The sequence below is a fragment of the Schistocerca gregaria genome, chromosome 1 (assembly GCF_023897955.1).
Source record: "Schistocerca gregaria isolate iqSchGreg1 chromosome 1, iqSchGreg1.2, whole genome shotgun sequence".
Lineage (NCBI taxonomy): Eukaryota > Metazoa > Arthropoda > Insecta > Orthoptera > Acrididae > Schistocerca > Schistocerca gregaria.
In genome coordinates, this window is record NC_064920.1 from 240676783 (window position 1) to 240695372 (window position 18590).

At 41.0% G+C, this 18590-nt stretch overlaps 1 protein-coding gene across 2 annotated transcripts in view; it reads left to right on the forward strand.

Annotated features, from left to right (window-relative positions):
- LOC126338753 (probable cleavage and polyadenylation specificity factor subunit 2) overlaps positions 1 to 18590 on the forward strand; it is a 153550-nt gene that overhangs the window by 92221 nt on the left and 42739 nt on the right. For both annotated transcript variants that reach the window (XM_050001580.1, XM_050001581.1), the window contains exon 9: positions 4385 to 4540. In XM_050001580.1, the coding sequence (XP_049857537.1) occupies positions 4385 to 4540 (156 nt within the window). The remainder of the gene's footprint in view (positions 1 to 4384; positions 4541 to 18590) is intronic.

Sequence of the window (18590 nt, forward strand, 5' to 3'; positions counted from 1 at the left end):
GGAGATCAGGAGTAGACTTGCAGGGCGGCTGTGCTATCCCCCTTAACTAACTGGATTCACTAGAGGGAAGCAGGAGCAAACTAGTTGATTTATGTCTCGTGTAAAGCATACAGCAGTGCTTCATTGCCCACATCCAGCGGACAGGAGGGGGACAGGGGTCACACCCACAGTCCTCGGTGGCAGTGTGTTGTCATACCCTCACCAGCAGCCTCCTGGCTCAGTGCAGCCTGCAAGTGAGCTACCTGTGAGAGAAGCATTCCTAGCCGGCATTCAGAGCTTCACCAGTTGCTACCAATACAGATTGTCATGGTTACACCTTGAACAGGATGTGCTGAGGGCTTACCCCAGCAGTAGCTAGTGACAAAAGTAGAGACTTCTGGGCAGTGAAGGCCAGCCTTTGATTTTTGGCTGGTGGCAACTGGCGACACTTGATGCTAAGTGCATCATTGCCTTGAAGGAACTCAGGGACATTTGGCCTATTGCAGGACCTGTAAGATAACAGCCGTTGATGATTGCACCAGCAGAGGGTGTTAAAGAGATGATGCTTCTCCAGGCCACACGGCAGTAACTTGCATCACAATGGTGACCGACTCGATGGCATTTGCTAGCAGAGTGACCAATACCTTCATGAACCATGGCCAATCTGTATTGACATGCAGGTGTCACATAGTTCCCCTGCCATAGTGCAGCAGGTGCTTCCTGGATTTCAGTAACATTGCTGGTTGCGAACAAGGTGTCTGTACCAGTGTACTGAAATTGGCTTTGATGGCAAAATGCTGTGGCAGCTGCTTGCTGCAATCAGTTTGCTTATGACTGCAATGGCTTGTGCCAGACAGCAACATTACAAATAAATATATCATAGCAGTCTAACAAACATAACATACTTGCAGCTTATTGTATGCATGCTAATGATAACGTAAAATAATTCCACTATAAAGACAACCAAAATTTAGCTTCACAACTTGGTAGATGTTAAAATATTAATGAATATCAGAGGAATGCACACTCAACATACTTTTAAGCCTTTCATGGGCACATTTTTCTGAACTTATTATAGATGACAGTTTGTAATTCAGTGACATGTTATGAACCACCTATCCCATACCATGCAAAAACAAAAACAAAATTTAGGAACCCATTATTTTGAAAATTTATATGGGAAGATGGCTTCCCATGGACCGTGAAATGATACTATTAAATTTTCAGGAAATTTTTATTGTAAATATTGACACTGCAAAACAAAATAAAAAATATACATCATTGCTAAATTATCCTGTACTCACAAAATATTAATGAAAATTCAGTTATTGGATGTTATGGAACAGTCTGAAACTTGATCTACTCACAAACCAAGATTGCAGTTTGAGCAGGAACACCAATGTTGTCTGTTTTCTTTTAAATGAGTACAGGTGGACATCCATGTCGTTTCCTTGATGAGAATCCTGACAGAAATTGTTTTGCCAACTGTAAACAGAATGTTAGCTGCTCTCCTGTGACTGCTGTGTGCATTCCCAATGGCAGCATCAACCAGAAAATAAAAAATTCTGTGTCACCATTTTAGCGATCGCCATCCAACTTCATGTCATTCTCACTTTTGGTCGAAGAGATCCACATCGCACATTACACAGTTGCACAAACTTATGGACTTGGACAAGCAATGCTACACATGGAACCGTCTCTTCCTTTTCTGGAAACCAATGTTACATTCTTGGGAGATGTTGCTGTAGACAAAACTGTTACTGTCCTTGTGTCTTGCCACTTTATCACAACGATTGAATCTTTTATCTGTATCTTTAACTCGCCTTTGACTGACGGTACCTACAGAATATATTCAATTACCCAGAAGTGTTTTCATTAAGGCGTACAAAGTGAAGTAGTTGTCAACAATACCTTTACTGTTTTTCAAAGATGAACACATTTCAAGAGCAACCCTTTCACCAAGGGGAATATTGGCAATATTGTCCTCCCCTTTTCCACAATAAATCTCGAACTTCAGTAGATAGCCTGTCTTAGCATCAGCCAGGCACCAGACCTCGTACCCCTTTTGTATAGGCTTCATGGGCATATATTGTTTTATGCTTGATCTTCCCTTGCAAGGTATCATAGCTTCATCTACGGATAATCTGCCTCTAAGAAATTAGCATTTAGGGTGTCAGTCAGGGGTCTGACTTTATCGTATCCATGAGCATCCTTCCCCACTGCCTTCAAATTATTGTTCAGGTGAAGTTTTTTTATTGAATCTTTTTAGAGTCAACACTTTTGACACTGATTCAACATGCAGAAGGGTTATTTGAACTCCAGTAATTTGATAAATGTGGCAATTTGTGGATGCCCATAATGATAAGCAACCAAATAAATGCTTTTATCTCAGAAGCTATCAAGTCCACCCAGTTCTTTCTTCTTACAGGTGTTTCAAAGCTCAGTCAAAAATTGTGTCACTCTTGGGATGCATACAAGTTTGTTTGTTCAACAATATTCTGAATGGTGTTTTCATTGAAGATCTCAAGAAAGTACTTATATGGATAATTCAGAGAATGCTTTCTTTGGCAATGCTAAGCTTTCTCTAACAGAGTCTATGCCTAAAAACTGAGGCAGTGTTTCATCCCAATCAGTTTCAGCACTTCTCATCACTATCACTCAAAACGTTTTCTCTCTCTCTCTCTCTCTCTCTCTCTCTCTCTCTCTCTCTCTCTATGGGACAACCTGCCGAGACTGAACACACTCCATGGACTGGAACATTCTTTCCTACTGAAGGCACTTGTTATAAATTAGCAGGAGATGTGGGTGGATTCACAGTATATTACTTTCCTCATCAGTTAAAACATTGTCTGATTCAATGCCGGAAACTGACGCATTCTCAGGAAGTGAGAAGAGATATTCTAGCATGTTTTCCTCTCTGGTAAAGTAATTCTGCAATGAGAAATACCTAAGCTTAGTGAATACGCCCAATAGCACATCAGTAAACAGGCCTATTGTCTACACTAAAAGTTTGAAATAGTGCCAGATTTATGGCCAACTTGGGCCGTGGGAGAAAATATTTTACATATTTTTGGTGTTTTAGAATCGACGAGAAAATTCCTTTCACGCGGTAACATGAAGAAAATTGCATAAAATTTTGAATAAGTACCATGGACTTACAAATGCCATTGTATGCAGATATTCAAACAAAATCATGAAATTACATCAAAACTCTGTCTATATGCTACCAGATTGAGCACAATAGACATATAATACTTCATCAATTGTTGTCAGAGTGACTGCTGGCGGCAGTGGGAATTTTCACGTGTTTCTGATTCTAGTCTATAGGTGGCAGCACCAGCTAGATGCGGGAATGTCAAGTCCTTTGGCCCCTGGAGGACATTAAAGTATGTGGGAAGATGTTTTCCCATTGCCCTTCAAAGGGTTATCTTTGAGTGTACTAAACAAATCTTGAGTAATTTCAGCAATGCACAGTTTGAATGTACAGTTCTTATACACAAGAATAATTTCAAATTTTGACTTCATAATAATTCCTAGTTCAGCTTAATCATCAAACACTGTTTATAGATATCTGTTTAGACTTCATTTGAGATACATTTATGTTTTCTTTAACATTCAAGTAGTAAATTGATAGGAGAGGGGAAGAAGCTGCTGATTACCTTGCTTCCAACCTTCTCTTGCAACATTACCAACAACAACAACAACAACAACAATAAAACCTCCAAATTTTATTTCAGTCAACTCATTTATATGCATGAAGCTGTAGGTGATTTCTGTGAAGTGCGTGTATTTGTTTCAGTGTTTGTTTAGCTAGTGTACATGTATAAGAATATTTTTAAATTACCATTTCACTTACATGAAAAGTGTTTGGATGAAAAATATATTTGTTGACACAGTTTGTTAAAATGGTTTAAATGATGAAATACCAGATAAGAATATGAAATATTTATGAGTGTTCCCTGAATGTCAAAGGCTCAAGACTGTAGGAATATTAGTATCGCAATTAGTTACAAGTATAATTTGCATTTTGACTATTACTATGTAGTAACTGATTGGTAGTTTGGAAGAAATACTTTCTACACTGTCATCTGTTTAGTCCTTGATATTAATAAGCTGGTCATCATCCCCCTCCCCATTCTTTTTAAATTGTGTTTATTGTGTGGCGACTGTAGATTTTGTCACTGTAGTATTAGTGCTTTCCTTAATAAATTCCCAGGTTCACATGTATTAATTTCTTTCATAAGCCACACATTGTCCACACTAATCTGCTGTTTCATAGTTTTAATTCATACAAAATGTATCAGTATGAATAGGTCATTATTTGAAACATTATTGTTTCTTTAGGACAGATGTAGAAAGTAGGATCTATTTCAATGTACATCTTCATGTGCCTTTTGTTTTGTAGGACATCACCTGGAACACTAGCCCGACAATTAATTGAACTTGGTGGGAACCGCACAATGACTTTGGAAGTACGGCGTAGGGTGCGTCTTGAAGGTGCTGAACTTGAAGAACAGCAGAGGAAAGAAAGAGAAGCAAAGGAGGCCCGGGCAGAGAAAAGGTAAAACTTTGAACAGTTAGATATTCAAGTTCATTCGTCATCAATAATCCAAATTAAAATAAGAGAAAGGCAACCACACATATTTACCCGATTGATGTGTGGTGCCTAGAAACATGCAACAGAAAACAGTATTCATGCAAGATTTTGAGCCCTTACCCTTTCTTTAGCAGAAGTAAACATATTCACATACACTACCACATAGGCATCACTTAGACACACACTGCTGTAGCTATGGTTTTTACTAGAGAAAGAGCAAGAGCTCAAAGACTAGTCATTAACATTCATCAAAGCTTCACTGTAGTGCTGGATTCACTCCAACTGTGCAAAGTATACATTCATCTCAACAGCGACTTCCGTATTTAATGCAACAGATGCATTTATCAGCTTTTGGTGTAGGAAAATGTCAGTGAAGGTAAATCTGATCAGTACAGTATATAGTCAGTAACTGTGCCAGTACAACTCACAAAGTTTCATTATTTCAGCTGAAGAACTGTGAGCAGGTGCAAGGTCATGGGATAGAAGCTCTTTCTTCTAAAAGCAGATATTTGATATTGACAGTAACACAATGCTCTGTGGGTTCCATATTATAGTTTCTGTAATATTTTTGAAATGGTCAGTTTTGTGGAGCATTTTCAACAGCTTCCTTTCATCGTTCATTCCCTATCGAATACTAACACCACTAAATTTCATCAGCTTAATGAATCACCAGATTTAAACATTTTTAATCACATGCTAAGGGACTCTTTCATAAAGCAAAATTTTCAGCTTTGATCCATTATTTGTGGACGTAATTGAAAGAAAAATTGGTCACTTTGCACATTGGTACTTGAGGTTGGCCGTGTACACCTTTGTTTGCTCTTATCTTTAATAAATTAATTCAAGTATCTACACTTCTGGTGTAGCCATGAGTTTTGTTTAATTTGAGCTCAATATTTTTTTATCTAAAATATTTTGTAGAAGTAATTGAGTAACCAACAACTTTTCCTTTCAAAATAATTGTTAATTTTGTTGCATTTTCCCCCTCCCTCCCTCCTAAATGACCTCGGTGCTTCTGTTAGCTAATTCTCTACAATTTTTAGGTGAATATCTAGGTATAAAGAGTGTAACTTGGCAGATTATTTTTTAAGCCCTCAAGGGCTCAGCTTTCATTGTCTGGGTAGGGGCTTGGTGACCAAGGCGTTTCTGAGCTGGGGAGTGGTAAACGCTGCCAGTCCTCTGGGCATGCTTCGGTGACCATGTGTGGTGTGATGGTTAAATGTTGTGAGTCAAAGGGAACAGGGATCTTGACTTGATCATAGTGATTGTGTTGATGATAAAAACCGCTATTACAAAATCCGTCATTCTCAAGGTGTGCTGCGTATTGATGACTGTTGAGGTGAAACAGTCATTAACAGGAAACCTTTGGTGAAACTACCTCATTTCAGTTGTATAAGACTTACCTAGGCACATGGGGCTCTGTCTAGATGGATTTCAGTTTCCCTAGCTGTTCATGGTACCGAGGTGGATCCTTCAAAATTTTTCATTCCTCCTCCCAACAAAAAGAGTGACTGACACCCATTCTAACAAGAGGGGTCGTGTAGCCAGTTCTCCCAACTCAGAACTGTTTCAGAATTCTAGTTTGCATTGTAACAGAAGATATGCTGCTAATCAGACTGTATTTTTATTAGTTAAGGAAAGGGGAAGCTTTGAATAAGTCTTATCCTTTTTACATTCAAAAGGGTTTAGTTAAATCTATTAAGCAGTTGCAAAATGGGTCACTGTTCGTGGAAACCTCAAGTTCCCAACAAGTGATGAATGTGCAGAAGGCCAAAAAATTGGGAATATGCCATTGACACTGAGCTCTTTACCACATTAAACTACTGTAATGGTGGTGTGACATGCAGAGACATGGTGGACATCCCAAAAGGAGACAAAATTGAATGGGCACCGGGAGGCATTGTAGACATGCAGAATATTATGGAAAGGGTTGCAAGGCAATTAGATCTGATTCGTTCATCCTCACTTTTGATAGCACTAACCTCCCACAACATATTAAGGCGAGTTATTTCCCCCCACCCCTCCCCACAATGAACCATGGACCTTGCCGCTGGTGGAAAGGCTTGTGTGCCTCAATAATACAAATAACCATACTGTAGGTGCAACCAAAATGGAGGGGTATATGTTGAGAGGCCAGACAAACGTGTGGTTGCTGAAGAGGAGCAGCAGTCTTTCCAGTAGATGCGGGGCAACAGTCTTTTCAGTAGTTGCGGGGCAACAGTCTGGGTGATTGATTGATCTGGCCTTATAACATTAACCAATATAGTCTTGCTGTGCTGGTACTGTGAACGGCTGAAAGCAAGGGGACACTACAGCCATAATTTTTCTCTAGGGCATGCAGCTTTACTGTATGGTTAAATGATGATGGCGTCCCCGTGGGTAAAACATTCCAAAGGTAAAATAATCCCCCATTCAGATCTCCGGGCGAGGACTTCTCAGGAGGACATCGTTATCCGGAGAAATAAAACTGTCAGATCTCTTAATCGGGTAGGTAGGTTAGAAAATTTAAAAATGGAAATGGATAGTTTAAAGTTTGATATAGTGGGAATTAGTGAAGTTCGGTGGCAGGAGGAACAAGACTTCTGGTCAGGTGAATACAGGGTTATAAATGCAAAATCAAATAGGGGTAATGCAGGAGTAGGTTTAGTAATGGAAAAAAAAAAAAAAAAAAAAAAGGAGCAGGGGTAAGCTACTACAAACAGCGTAGTGAACGCATTATTGTAGCCAAGATAGATACGAAGCCCATGCCTACCACAGTAGTGCAAGTTTATACGCCAACTAGCTCTGCAGACGACGAAGAGATTGAAGAAATGTATGATGAGATAAAAGAAGTTATTCAGATAGCGAAGGGACATGAAAATTTAATAGTCATGGGAGACTGGAATTCAATAGTAGGAAAAGGAAGAAAAGGAAAAGTTGTGGGTAAATATGAAATGAGGATATGGAATGAAAGAGGAAGCCGCCTGATAGAATTTTGCACAGAGCATAACTTAATGACAGCAAACATTTGGTTTAAAAATCATGAAAGAAGTGGAAGAGGCCTGGAGACACTGGAAGGTTACAGATAGATTATATAATGGTAAGACAGAGATTTAGGAACCAGCTTTTAAATTGTAAGACATATCCAGGAGCAGATGTGGACTCTGACCACAATCTGTTGGTTACGAACTGTAGATTAAAACAAGAAACTGCGAAAAGGTGGGAATTAAAGGAGATGGTATCTGGATAAACTGAAAGAACCAAAGGTTGTGGAGAGTTTCAGAGAGAGAGAGAGAGAGAGAGAGAGAGAGAGAGAGAGCATTAGGGAACGATTGACAAGAATGGGGGGAAGATACACAGTAGAAGAAGAATGTGTAGCTTTGAAAGATGAAATTGTATAGGCAGCAGAGGATCAAGTAGGTAAAAAGACTAGGGCTAGTAATAATCCTTGGGTAACAGAAGAGACATTGAACTTAATTGATGAAGGCAGAAAATATAAAAATGCAGTAAATGAAGTAGGCAAAAAGGAATGCGAATGTCTCAAAAATGAGATCAACAGGAAGTGCAAAATGGTTAAGCAGGGACGGCTAGAGAAGAAATGTAAGGATGTAGAGGCTTGTCTCAGTAGGGGTAAGATAGATACTGCCTACAGGAAAATTAAAGAGACTTTTGGAGAAAAGAGAACCACCTGTATGAATATCAAGACCTCAGATGGAGAAGCAAAGAAGTCAAAGCAGAAAAGTGGAAGGAGTATATATAGAGTCTTTACAAGGGCAATGTACTTGAAGATGATATTACGGAAATGAAAGAGAACCTCGATGAAGATGAAATCGGAGATATGATACTGCTTGAAGAATTTGACAGAGCACTGGAAGACCTAAGTCGAAACAAGGCCTTGGGAGCATACAACATTCCATTAAAGATACTGATAGCCCTGGGAAAGCCAGCCCTGACAAAACTCTACCATCTGGTGAGCAAGATGTATGAGACAGGCGAAATGCCCTCAGAATTCAAGAAGAATATAGTAATTCTGATCCCAAAGAAAGCATGTGTTGACAGGTGTGAAAATTACCGAACTACACAGCTGTAAAACACTAACACGAATTCTTTACAGATGAATGCAAAAACTGCTAGAAGCCGACCTTGGGGACGATCAGTTTGGATTCTGTAGAAATACTGGAACACGTGAAGCAATACTGACCTTACGACTTATCTTAGAAGAAAGATTAAGGAAAGGCAAACCTACGTTTCTAGCATTTGTAGACTTAGAGAAAGCTTTGACAATGTTGACTGGAATACTCTCTTCCAAATTCTAAAGGTGGCAGGGGTAAAATACAGGGAGCAAAAGGCTATTTACAATTTGTACAGAAACCAGATGGCAGTTATAAGAGTCGAGGGGCATGAAAGGGAAGCAGTGGTTGGGAAGGGAGTAAGACAGGGTTGTAGCCTCTCCCCGATGTTATTCAATCTGTATATTGAACAAGCAGTAAAGGAAACAAAAGAAAAATTCGGAGTAGGTATTAAAATCCATGGAGAAGAAATAAAAACTTTGAGGTTCGCCGATGACATTGTAATTCTGTCAGAGACAGCAAAGGACTTGGAAGAGCAGTTGAACGGAATGCACAGTGTCTTGAAAGGAGGGTATAAGATGAACATCAACAAAAGCAAAACAAAGATAATGGAATGTAGTCGAATTAAGTCGGGTGATGCTGAGGGAATTAGATTAGGAAATGAGACACTTAAAGTAGTAAAGAAGTTTTGCTATTTGGGGTGCAAAATAACTGATGATGGTCGAAGTAGAGAGGATATAAAATGTAGACCGCCAATGGCAAGGAAAGTGTTTTTGAAGGAGAGAAATTTGTTAACATCAAGTATAGATTTAAATGTGAGGAAGTCTTTTCTGAAAGTATTTGTATGGAGTGTAGCCATGTATGGAAGTGAAACATGGACGATAACTAGTTTGGACAAGAAGAGAATAGAAGCTTTCGAAATGTGGTGCTACAGAAGAATGCTAAAGATTAGATGGGTAGATCACATAACTAATGATGAGGTACTGAATAGAATTGGGGAGAAGAGAAGTTTGTGGCACAACTTGACTAGAAGAAGGGATCAGTTAGTAGGACATGATCTGAGGCATCAAGGAATCACCAATTTAATATTGGAGGGCAGCGTGGAGGATAAAAATCATTAGAGGGAGACCAAGAGATGGATACACTAAACAGATTCAGAAGGATGTAGGTTGCAATAGTTACTTGCTGATGAAGAAGCTTGTGCAGGATAGAGTAGCATGGAGGGCTGCATCAAACCAGTCTCAGGACTGAAGACCACAAGATGATCATCTTCGTTTAACCGTGCGGCCCTATGTCCCTAACCCAATGCGCTGTTTTAAATACCATCACATTGGGCACACCACTCTTGAATGTAAGGGAGAATCTACATGTGACAAATGTGGTAAGGCTACCCATGTTCATCTCCTCCAAACTGTGCAAATTGCTCTGTGGCTTACCGTGTCTGGAGTAGGTGCTGCTGGGTCTTCCTTGAAGAATGAGAGATACCGGAGATGAAAACAAAACATATCCACTGTGGTGAGGCCAAAAAGGTTTGTAAGGTCATGCAGCCTCCCACGTTCACTACATTCTGTGCTTCAGTTGTTAAACAGCCAATTCAGATGCTGCTACACAAACAGAGGTTGCTACTGTTAGCACTAGTACCTGTGTTTGTCAGTGTACTTGGGCTGCTGCAGTTACTGCAAAGCCCACACTTTCTCCCAGAATGTAAGACATTGCCGTGGTAGCCGATGTTGTGGACCTCCCTGCTTCTCCAAAGCTTCAGCCTGGTCTACAGCCCAGCACTGCCACTGCCATAGTTGTGGCTCTGAAGCCTAACCCGTGCAAAGACAAAGAAGGTCAGGCATCCGTCACCAAAGGGTTTGAGAAGCAAAAAGTCCAATGATGTCGACATCATCCTCTCTGATGTCTCTCATGATTCTTCTGTAGAGCTAATGGACCTTGATGTTGGACTGAACCTCCACTCATTGCGAGCTCCTCTACCCGGCTGAAAGACAGGATAAAAGTGCAACCCCTGTTATAGATGGCTCCCATATTAAAGTGGAACATTAATGGGTTTGAATCCACCCGATGCTTGTTTTAGCAGAAAACACATTTTAAAGCCTGTGATGCCCTCGTACTATGGGGCTATACGCTGGGGAAAGGAGCTGCTGTGTTTGTCGATAACATGCACCACTCCTGGCTACTGACCTGCAATTGCAGTTGAAATTTGTGTGTGTTGGAGGATCACTGTTTTCTGAATTTAATCACCTCTGAAAGATACAATAGACTCTGAGGCTCTCACTGATCTTATGAAAGAACACCCCCAATCATTTTTTCTACTGGAAGACATTGATGCCTATCATGTCTTCTGGGATTAACATCTGCTTGCCCTCAGGATTGCACTTTGCAGAGCCTCATGACAACTCATGAGCTGTACATCCCCAACACAGGTACTCTCGCTCAATTCTGTGCTGTTAATGGGTCATTCTCAGCCTGTCTTTTCTCCAACCCTTGTGGACCCTGTTCAGTGGGAAGTCATTGACAGTCTTCATTCCAGTAACCACTTCCTACTCTGCATTCATCTACTGGATGGAGCATTACTGGCACAGAAGCCACCAAAATGGATGGTCAACAGGGCTAACTGGATGCTGTTCAGCCTCCTAGCTGTGTTTGAATTCTGCGACTGCATCCAGGAATGGGTGGAGCGCATCACACAAGTGATCCATTATGTCGTTGACTTATCGATCACAAAGTCCTCAAGACATCTTAGGAGGCAACCTGTTCCTGTGTGGACTAGTGAGTGCTGCTCAGCAATCCAGGACAGGCATGCAGCTTCTTGATGATTTAAATACCATAGTACTGCCCAAAAACAGACGACCTCACAGGCTTTGGCTAATGAGTATCAAGGCTCGACACATCATTAAGGAGAGCAGGAAAAGGTCATGGCAAGTATTCCTGGACTGCATCAACTGCTCCACTTCTTCTACAAATGTGTGGGAGGCTACCAGGAGGATTTCCGATAAACACAGTCATTTACCAATAGCAGCAGTGCTGAAATGGATGTCTCCAAACAATGCCTGGAGGCATGGTTCAGACAATGGCAGAGCATTTTGCAGCGACCACTACAGATGCCAGCAAGAATCTGATGTTTTGCTGCTACCATGCGGCTGCAGAGAGGGATGACTTTGTCTTCAGATAATACAACTCTGTGTCTTACAGTTGCTTTTCCTTCATGTGGGTGCTGGAATCAGCATTGTCTTGAGATTTTTCATGCAGCACTCAGTCGTGACCAAATCCAGTACTGCATGCTTCAACATTTGCCAACAGCGTCAAACGGAATTGTCCTCAATTTTTTTTCAATTTTATATGGCAGATAGCCAACTTTCCCAGCTCGTGGAGAGAGGCAATTCTGCAGCCTCTTCTCAAACCACGAAAGGACCGCACATGTCCCAGTAGTTAATGGAGTGTCACCTTAACAAGCTGTGTAGGAAAGACCCTAGAGTAAATGTTTAACTGTCACCTGTTCTGGTTGTTAAAAGGGACTGGCAATGCCTTAGCCGATCTCAGTGTCGACTCCAGAGATTTCGGTCCGCTGTCGACAACCTGACCCTACTAGAGGTAGCATTTAGGAGGGTTTCCTATGTAAACATAACTGTCTCGGCATATTCTTCGATATCAGTAATGTGTATGTCACTACTTGGAGGCTCAGTATTCTCGTGCAGCTCCATCAGTGGGGCTTTTGTGGCCATCTCTCCATTTTCTTATAGTCCTTCTGGTCCAAGCACTTTTTAGCTGAAGCTGATGACGTGCTGTCTGATCGTTTTGTGCAGGAGAATGGTATTTCTCAGGGCAGTGTTTTAAGTGTTACTCTCGTCGTCATAGCCATAAACAGTATGCTGCGTCTGTTCTGGTTTTATAGAGCTTTTGCGCTCATGGCTAGACTATGGATGCACTGTGTACGGGTCAACAAGGCCTTCTTATCTGAAGATTATTGACGCTATGCACTTTGAGGGGGTTAGAATAGTCACAGGTGCTTACAGGACTAGCCCCATACACAGTCTTTGTGCCGAGGCTGGGGAACCACCACTCACCATTCGGCGGCAGCTCACCATGTTGCATCAGGCTTGTAAGTTTCTCGCAGCTCTGACTTCACTCAGATTCCATACTGTTGCTCGTCCACCTCTCGAATGCCTTTTCTCTAATTGTCCATTAGAAACAGTGCCGTGTGGGATCCGTGTGCAGCATATGCTGGAGTCACAGGGTGTGGAGCACACACAGCCCCAGATCCAGGGTTTTAACTGCCTGCCACCATGGTTCTGCAGAGGCCCAGAGTAATTTTTGATTTGGTACAGTACAGGAGAGATGCAGTCTTGCACATGTTTTTAATACCTTATGTTATGACAATTTAACTGAGCACTGCAACTGTACAGTTGTCTTCATGGATGGGTCGAAACTGAGTGAATCCATTGGTTGCTCCATTGTTTTCCCTGTTCGTGTCTTCAAGGTATGACTGCCTCAAGACATTACGGTCTTTGACGTTGAATTATATGTGGTCTTGCAGTCATTGGAGCAGATAAGATATGCTTCAAGTGCTAAATTCCTTGTCTGCTCTACCATGCTTGTATCTAGAAGATAAAGTAAATATTCAGGAAACCCTGCTCCACCTGTATCGGCTGGGGAAGGAGTGGTGTCTATCTGCTAGTTACCAGGTCACCTGGGTATTGCGGGAAACGAAACGGCGGATGTAGCAGCCAAGGTAGGCATGTCACGATCCTCAGTTATTTAAATGTGCCATCCCCCTCCATGTTATCATCTCGCTGTGGGGGTGCTCGTGCGTTGATGGGAGAATAAGTGGCTGGAAGTGACAGATAACAAATCGTGTCTAATAAAGCCTTCTGACTGGTCATGACATATCTCCTTTCAGCCATGAAGGTGGAATGAGGTCCTTCGCAAAAGCAACAGTCCTCTGATGTGTGGCTTCTTAATTCAGCACGACAACCCTCCAGTGTGTGGTGCTTATGGTGTATAGATGTGTGTGCGTCACATTTTACTAGACGGTGTTTTTCAGACCAGAGGGCAGCAGCAGATTTGCCCTTTATTTTAAGTGACGTTCAAATGAATGTGGTGAGTCTTTTAAGGTTTTGTGATTTGTCCAACTTGTTTCCAAAGATTTTAGGGAGATGTCCGCAATGTTTCATACCGTGACTGGCTAATCCATGTTTTACGTAAGTGGTTAGCTAGTCACATATCCCTGTGTCTTTGTTTTGCCTCCTCTGTCACATTCCTTCTGTTTTGTTGTAGTATCTCTTACTATTTCTCCTTTTTATTACAGAATATGATATGGGATGCTTGTGTGGATCACTGCATGTGAATGAGTGAGTGTGCTGGAGTTTTTAGCCTTTCTAACCGTATTCATTTCTTTTAATGTTTGTAAGGACACTGATAACTTTGCCATTGAGTGCCCATACACCCCAAAAACAACAACACATTTTTTGAGAAACTTCTGCAGAAACCAACACCCACATACAGACAGACAGTTGAAAATACAACAGTTGGTGTTTGCACAACCCCAGTGATAATAATATTAGTATTGTCCTCATGGTGTTGCATATAAAATTCAAATGCTTTCTTAAAAATAACTACTGTTTTAGCACCGTGCTGCACGTAAAACTAGTGTACTGTGGTAAATAAAGGCGTCTAATTTGTTGTGAGCAGTGAGCACAACCCATGCAACTCAGGTTTTTAACTGGTTACTTGTTATGCCAGCTTAGTCATTGTCTCTCTTTTGTAATAAAGTTATTAATTACTGTCACTGACTCAGTGCAATGTTCTCTAAAACCATTAATTTTTATTCATTCTCTCTCTCTCTCTCTCTCTCTCTCTCTCTCTCTCCCCCTCTCTCCCTCTCCCCCCCCCCCCCTTCCTTCCTTCCTTCCATCCATACATCCATCCATCCATCCATCCATCCGTCCATCCATCCATCCATCCATCCTCCCTCCTCTCACTGTGCGTGTGCGTGTGTGTGTGTGTGTGTGTAAAAATGAAGAAAGGAAATCTGAGAAAATATTCTATTTGGCTGTTTTCAGTCGAGCTGTAACTTTGATAACTTATTTTTTGGGATCACATACTTCAACTTAAGACTGTAGTTTAGGGACCTTCAACACAACTAATGACTTGAACTATGCAAACTATTTGTGTAGCAACTAAGATAATTAAGTATGAGAAATCAGTACTTTCTGTGATAGTTTCTCAGATACACATTAATTTTGGCCTAAACTTGAGATAACAGTGACTTTAGCAGAAGCTAAATTAAAAGGCGTTATCTCAGTGTAGAATTCCATGCTGCTTCCTTTTCAAGAGAATAAAGAATTTTTTTAGAAATTGTAATTCAATAATGTATAAGTCATTTTACTGATCATTTCCGTTAATTTATATTGCATTCTAAATCTCCCACTCTAAGGTAAAGCTGCTTATAAATCCCAAACAAAAATAAAATATCTACATTCTCACTAATTATGCCAAAGTTTGTAATGCATGTATGTCCCAAACAATTAAGATTCTGATAACCATATTGGCTCAAAGCACAGAAACAAAGTTTTGAGAAAAATAGATATTTATGAAAATTAAATTTATAATGAAGATCAAATTTATAAACAAATTACCAATCTCATATGCTTTTTAACCAAGTTTCAACATCCTGTACTTGCTATGGAAAAATAATGTATCCACTTTGTTATGAAATATTGATTAATATTTAAGTTTATATTTATTATCAGTGTAAATCACAAATTTCCGTACATGTGCTAGTGACAGTAGTGTTTTTTTAACTGTTGTAAAGTTTCTAATTAATGTGAAATTAGAATCAGAATATGAACAATAGATATTAACTGCACAATTATGACCTATTCCAACACTTCACAGTCTTTATTATTATCATTTTCATGAAGCACATTCTGTGGCTTGAGGATCAGGTAAAATTTCCTATATGTGTCTGATTATGAAGTATTACTACTATTTACACAATGAAGACACTAAATTATGTTGTCAACCCTAGATAAGAATTGAGCGACACAAAGCAACAACATTATTTTGTGCTTTGGGCCCATATAATGTATATCTGAGAAACCCATGAAACATCTTTTCATTATGGGACTACAGATACAGATAAAGCTGGTTCACTGTAAGAGGGTAGGAGCATGCATACACAATACAATCTCAAACTTGGTGGTGGTGTGCTGTAAGCCCCTTACAGATCTCAGCACTTCAGCCAATCATTTCTTGGCCTGTGTCACTCAGACCAGAATCAGAGAAAAATGTGGAAGTGCCATATTCACAATCTTTGTACATTACCAGAGCAAGCATAAACATGTGCATCAAATCAGCTTTAAGCAGGAACTGAGGCGATCTAATTACATTTTTTAGACCCTTTTTCTTTCACCAATAAGTAGATGCTGGTATTAACAAATTGTGCCTGAGCTGCAACATGAGTATTCTTTGGCTTCAGAATCATTGTTTTCTAGCAACAGAGGTACATTTCCAATGTATTTGTTAATCTAGGCATTGGCTGTTGCTTTCTCCTCACTCTGCAATCCTGTTTGGTTTGTGCACAATGGATCTGTGAAAGAATTAAACAGAAATAAGAAAGAACATAAGAATGATTATTGATTGATGCTGCACAAACACTACATTTTCATGTTGCTGCGAAAAACCTGTCTCAAGGAACTTATCAATCCTTTGAACGGTAAATGTTTTATATAGCGGCGCAGAGTGTCCCAGCACTTTAAGAAATGAAGCCCCCCCCCACAAGGAACTTAAACCATATAAGTGGAAAATATTTGGAACAATTCCTACATCAGTGATTTTTAAGATTTGAATGCTTTCTACACTTGAACCATTTTAATATTTCTGTCTTTGGTTCTGCATAACGAGTACATGCATTGAACATTTTCATTTTTGATTCAGAAGACTAATTAGGATTGAAGATGGCCAAGGTGTCAGAATAGGAGACAGGTAGCATAAATGATTTTTCAGTTCTTGTGACACCACTTTAGAGAAGGCTGTAGAGCATGACCTGCAACAAGATACTGTATGTTGCCATTACACCACATCACCCTCCCCCTACAGCTCTTGTTGTATCCTGTTTAATTTTTCAGCTTTTTGTGAAGCCACTAATTTATCTGTCCAAAGACCTGCCTCTTCCCATTTCTCCCTCCTTGTGTCCTTCCCTACCCCTTCCCCACCTCCATCAGCTCAGAAAACTGGTTTCAGTAATAAAGTCGAGTATCAATACTAAGTCTTGCCATGACCACGGGAATGTGCATTTGGGTGTCTGCGTAGTTGTGTGTTTGAATGTGTGTACTGTTGTTGAAAAATGAGCTAATGTGAATGTGAATTATTGTGCTTCATGCATTGATATGATGTAGGTGAGTGGAGGAATTTCCAATATTATTTGCAGGCATTAAGGCTCGACTGTAACTGTATCTGAGGTGAGCAGCGGTCTTTACTAGGGTGGTTGGTGGAGATAATAAAGAGATGGGGGAGTAGGGAATAGCAGTGCATGAGTGGGGTAACATGGTAGTGCTGACTGTAGGAGCTTGCAGGGACAAGTTGGGGATGGGACAGTGGACTGTTAGTTGCAGTATCTGGAGACTGTGCTTGCAGGGCAGGAAGGGGGTGGGGGTGTTCGGAGCTTTGTTGGGGAAAGGACTGTGCAGGTGTGCTGGTGAGATGGAAGACATGTGTAGGGCTGAAGTGGAAGCAGGGTAAGAGATTGGCAGGTGGATGGCAGGGAGTAGCAAAGGTTGAGGTCGAGGGGGATATGAGAATGAAGAATGTGTTGCAGGGAGAGTTTCCACCTACATCTTTCAGAAAAACTTATGTCATTGGGAAGACCCTCCACATGGCATAAGTTTATGAAGCAGTTGTTGAAAACAAACACACTGTGTTTGGTGGCATCCTCTGTATGGTGGCAGCAGTTCTTGCAGACAGATTGCTTGTTAGTGGGCATGATCACATAGAATGCTGCATAGTAATCGCAGCTAAGTTGCTAGATAACATGACTGCTTTCACAGGTAGCCCAGCCCTTGATGTGATAGGAGATGCCAGTGACGGAACTGGAGTAGGTGGTTGTGGGAGAATATATGGGACAGGTGTTGTATCTAAGTCTGTTGCAGAGCAATTAGCTACAGAACAAGGATTTGGGAGTGGCAGTGGAATGGGGATAGACAAGAGTATTTCACAGGTTAGATGGACAGTGGAATACCCCTGTGAGAGAGTTGAGGATGATATTTCTCATTGCTGGTCACCACGAGAGGTAGTTGGTACCCAGGCAGAAAACATGATTTGGCTTCTCCAGTACCAGGTGGTATTGGGTCACAAGGATGGGGTGGGGGTTGCTCCTTTGTGGCTTGACAATGGCTACATGAAGTAAGTGACTAGGGAGACAAGGCACTGGAGACACGTTTCTGGGACAACTTGAGGAGGGTAATTTTGGTTTGTGAAGGCTTCAGTGTGACCCTTAGTGTATTTGGAAAGAGATCGTTCATCACTACAGATGCAACAACCGTGGGTGGCTAGGCCATACGGAAGGGGTGTGGAGCAGGAGGTATTTTCAAAGTGGAGACATTGTTGGTGAGTGGAGGTTGACGTCAGTGGATTTGGGGGGGGGGGGGGGGGGGTTGGTCTGAGGAAGACCAAGTGAAGCGATGGGGGAGAAGGTTGATATGTTGTCCTCACCCTTGGTCCAGACCATGAAGATGTCATCAGTGAATCACAACCAGGTGAGAGTTTTGGGATTCTGGATGGTTAGAAAGGATCCTCTACATAGCCCTTAAGCAGGTTGGTGCAGGGTGATGCTACGCCTGTTGTTGTACCATGAATTTATTTGTAGGTGATGTCTTCAGAGCAGAAGTAATTAGAGTGAGAATGTACAATAGTTGGTCATGGTGACCAGGAAGGAGATTGTAAGTTTGGAGTCAGTTGAACAT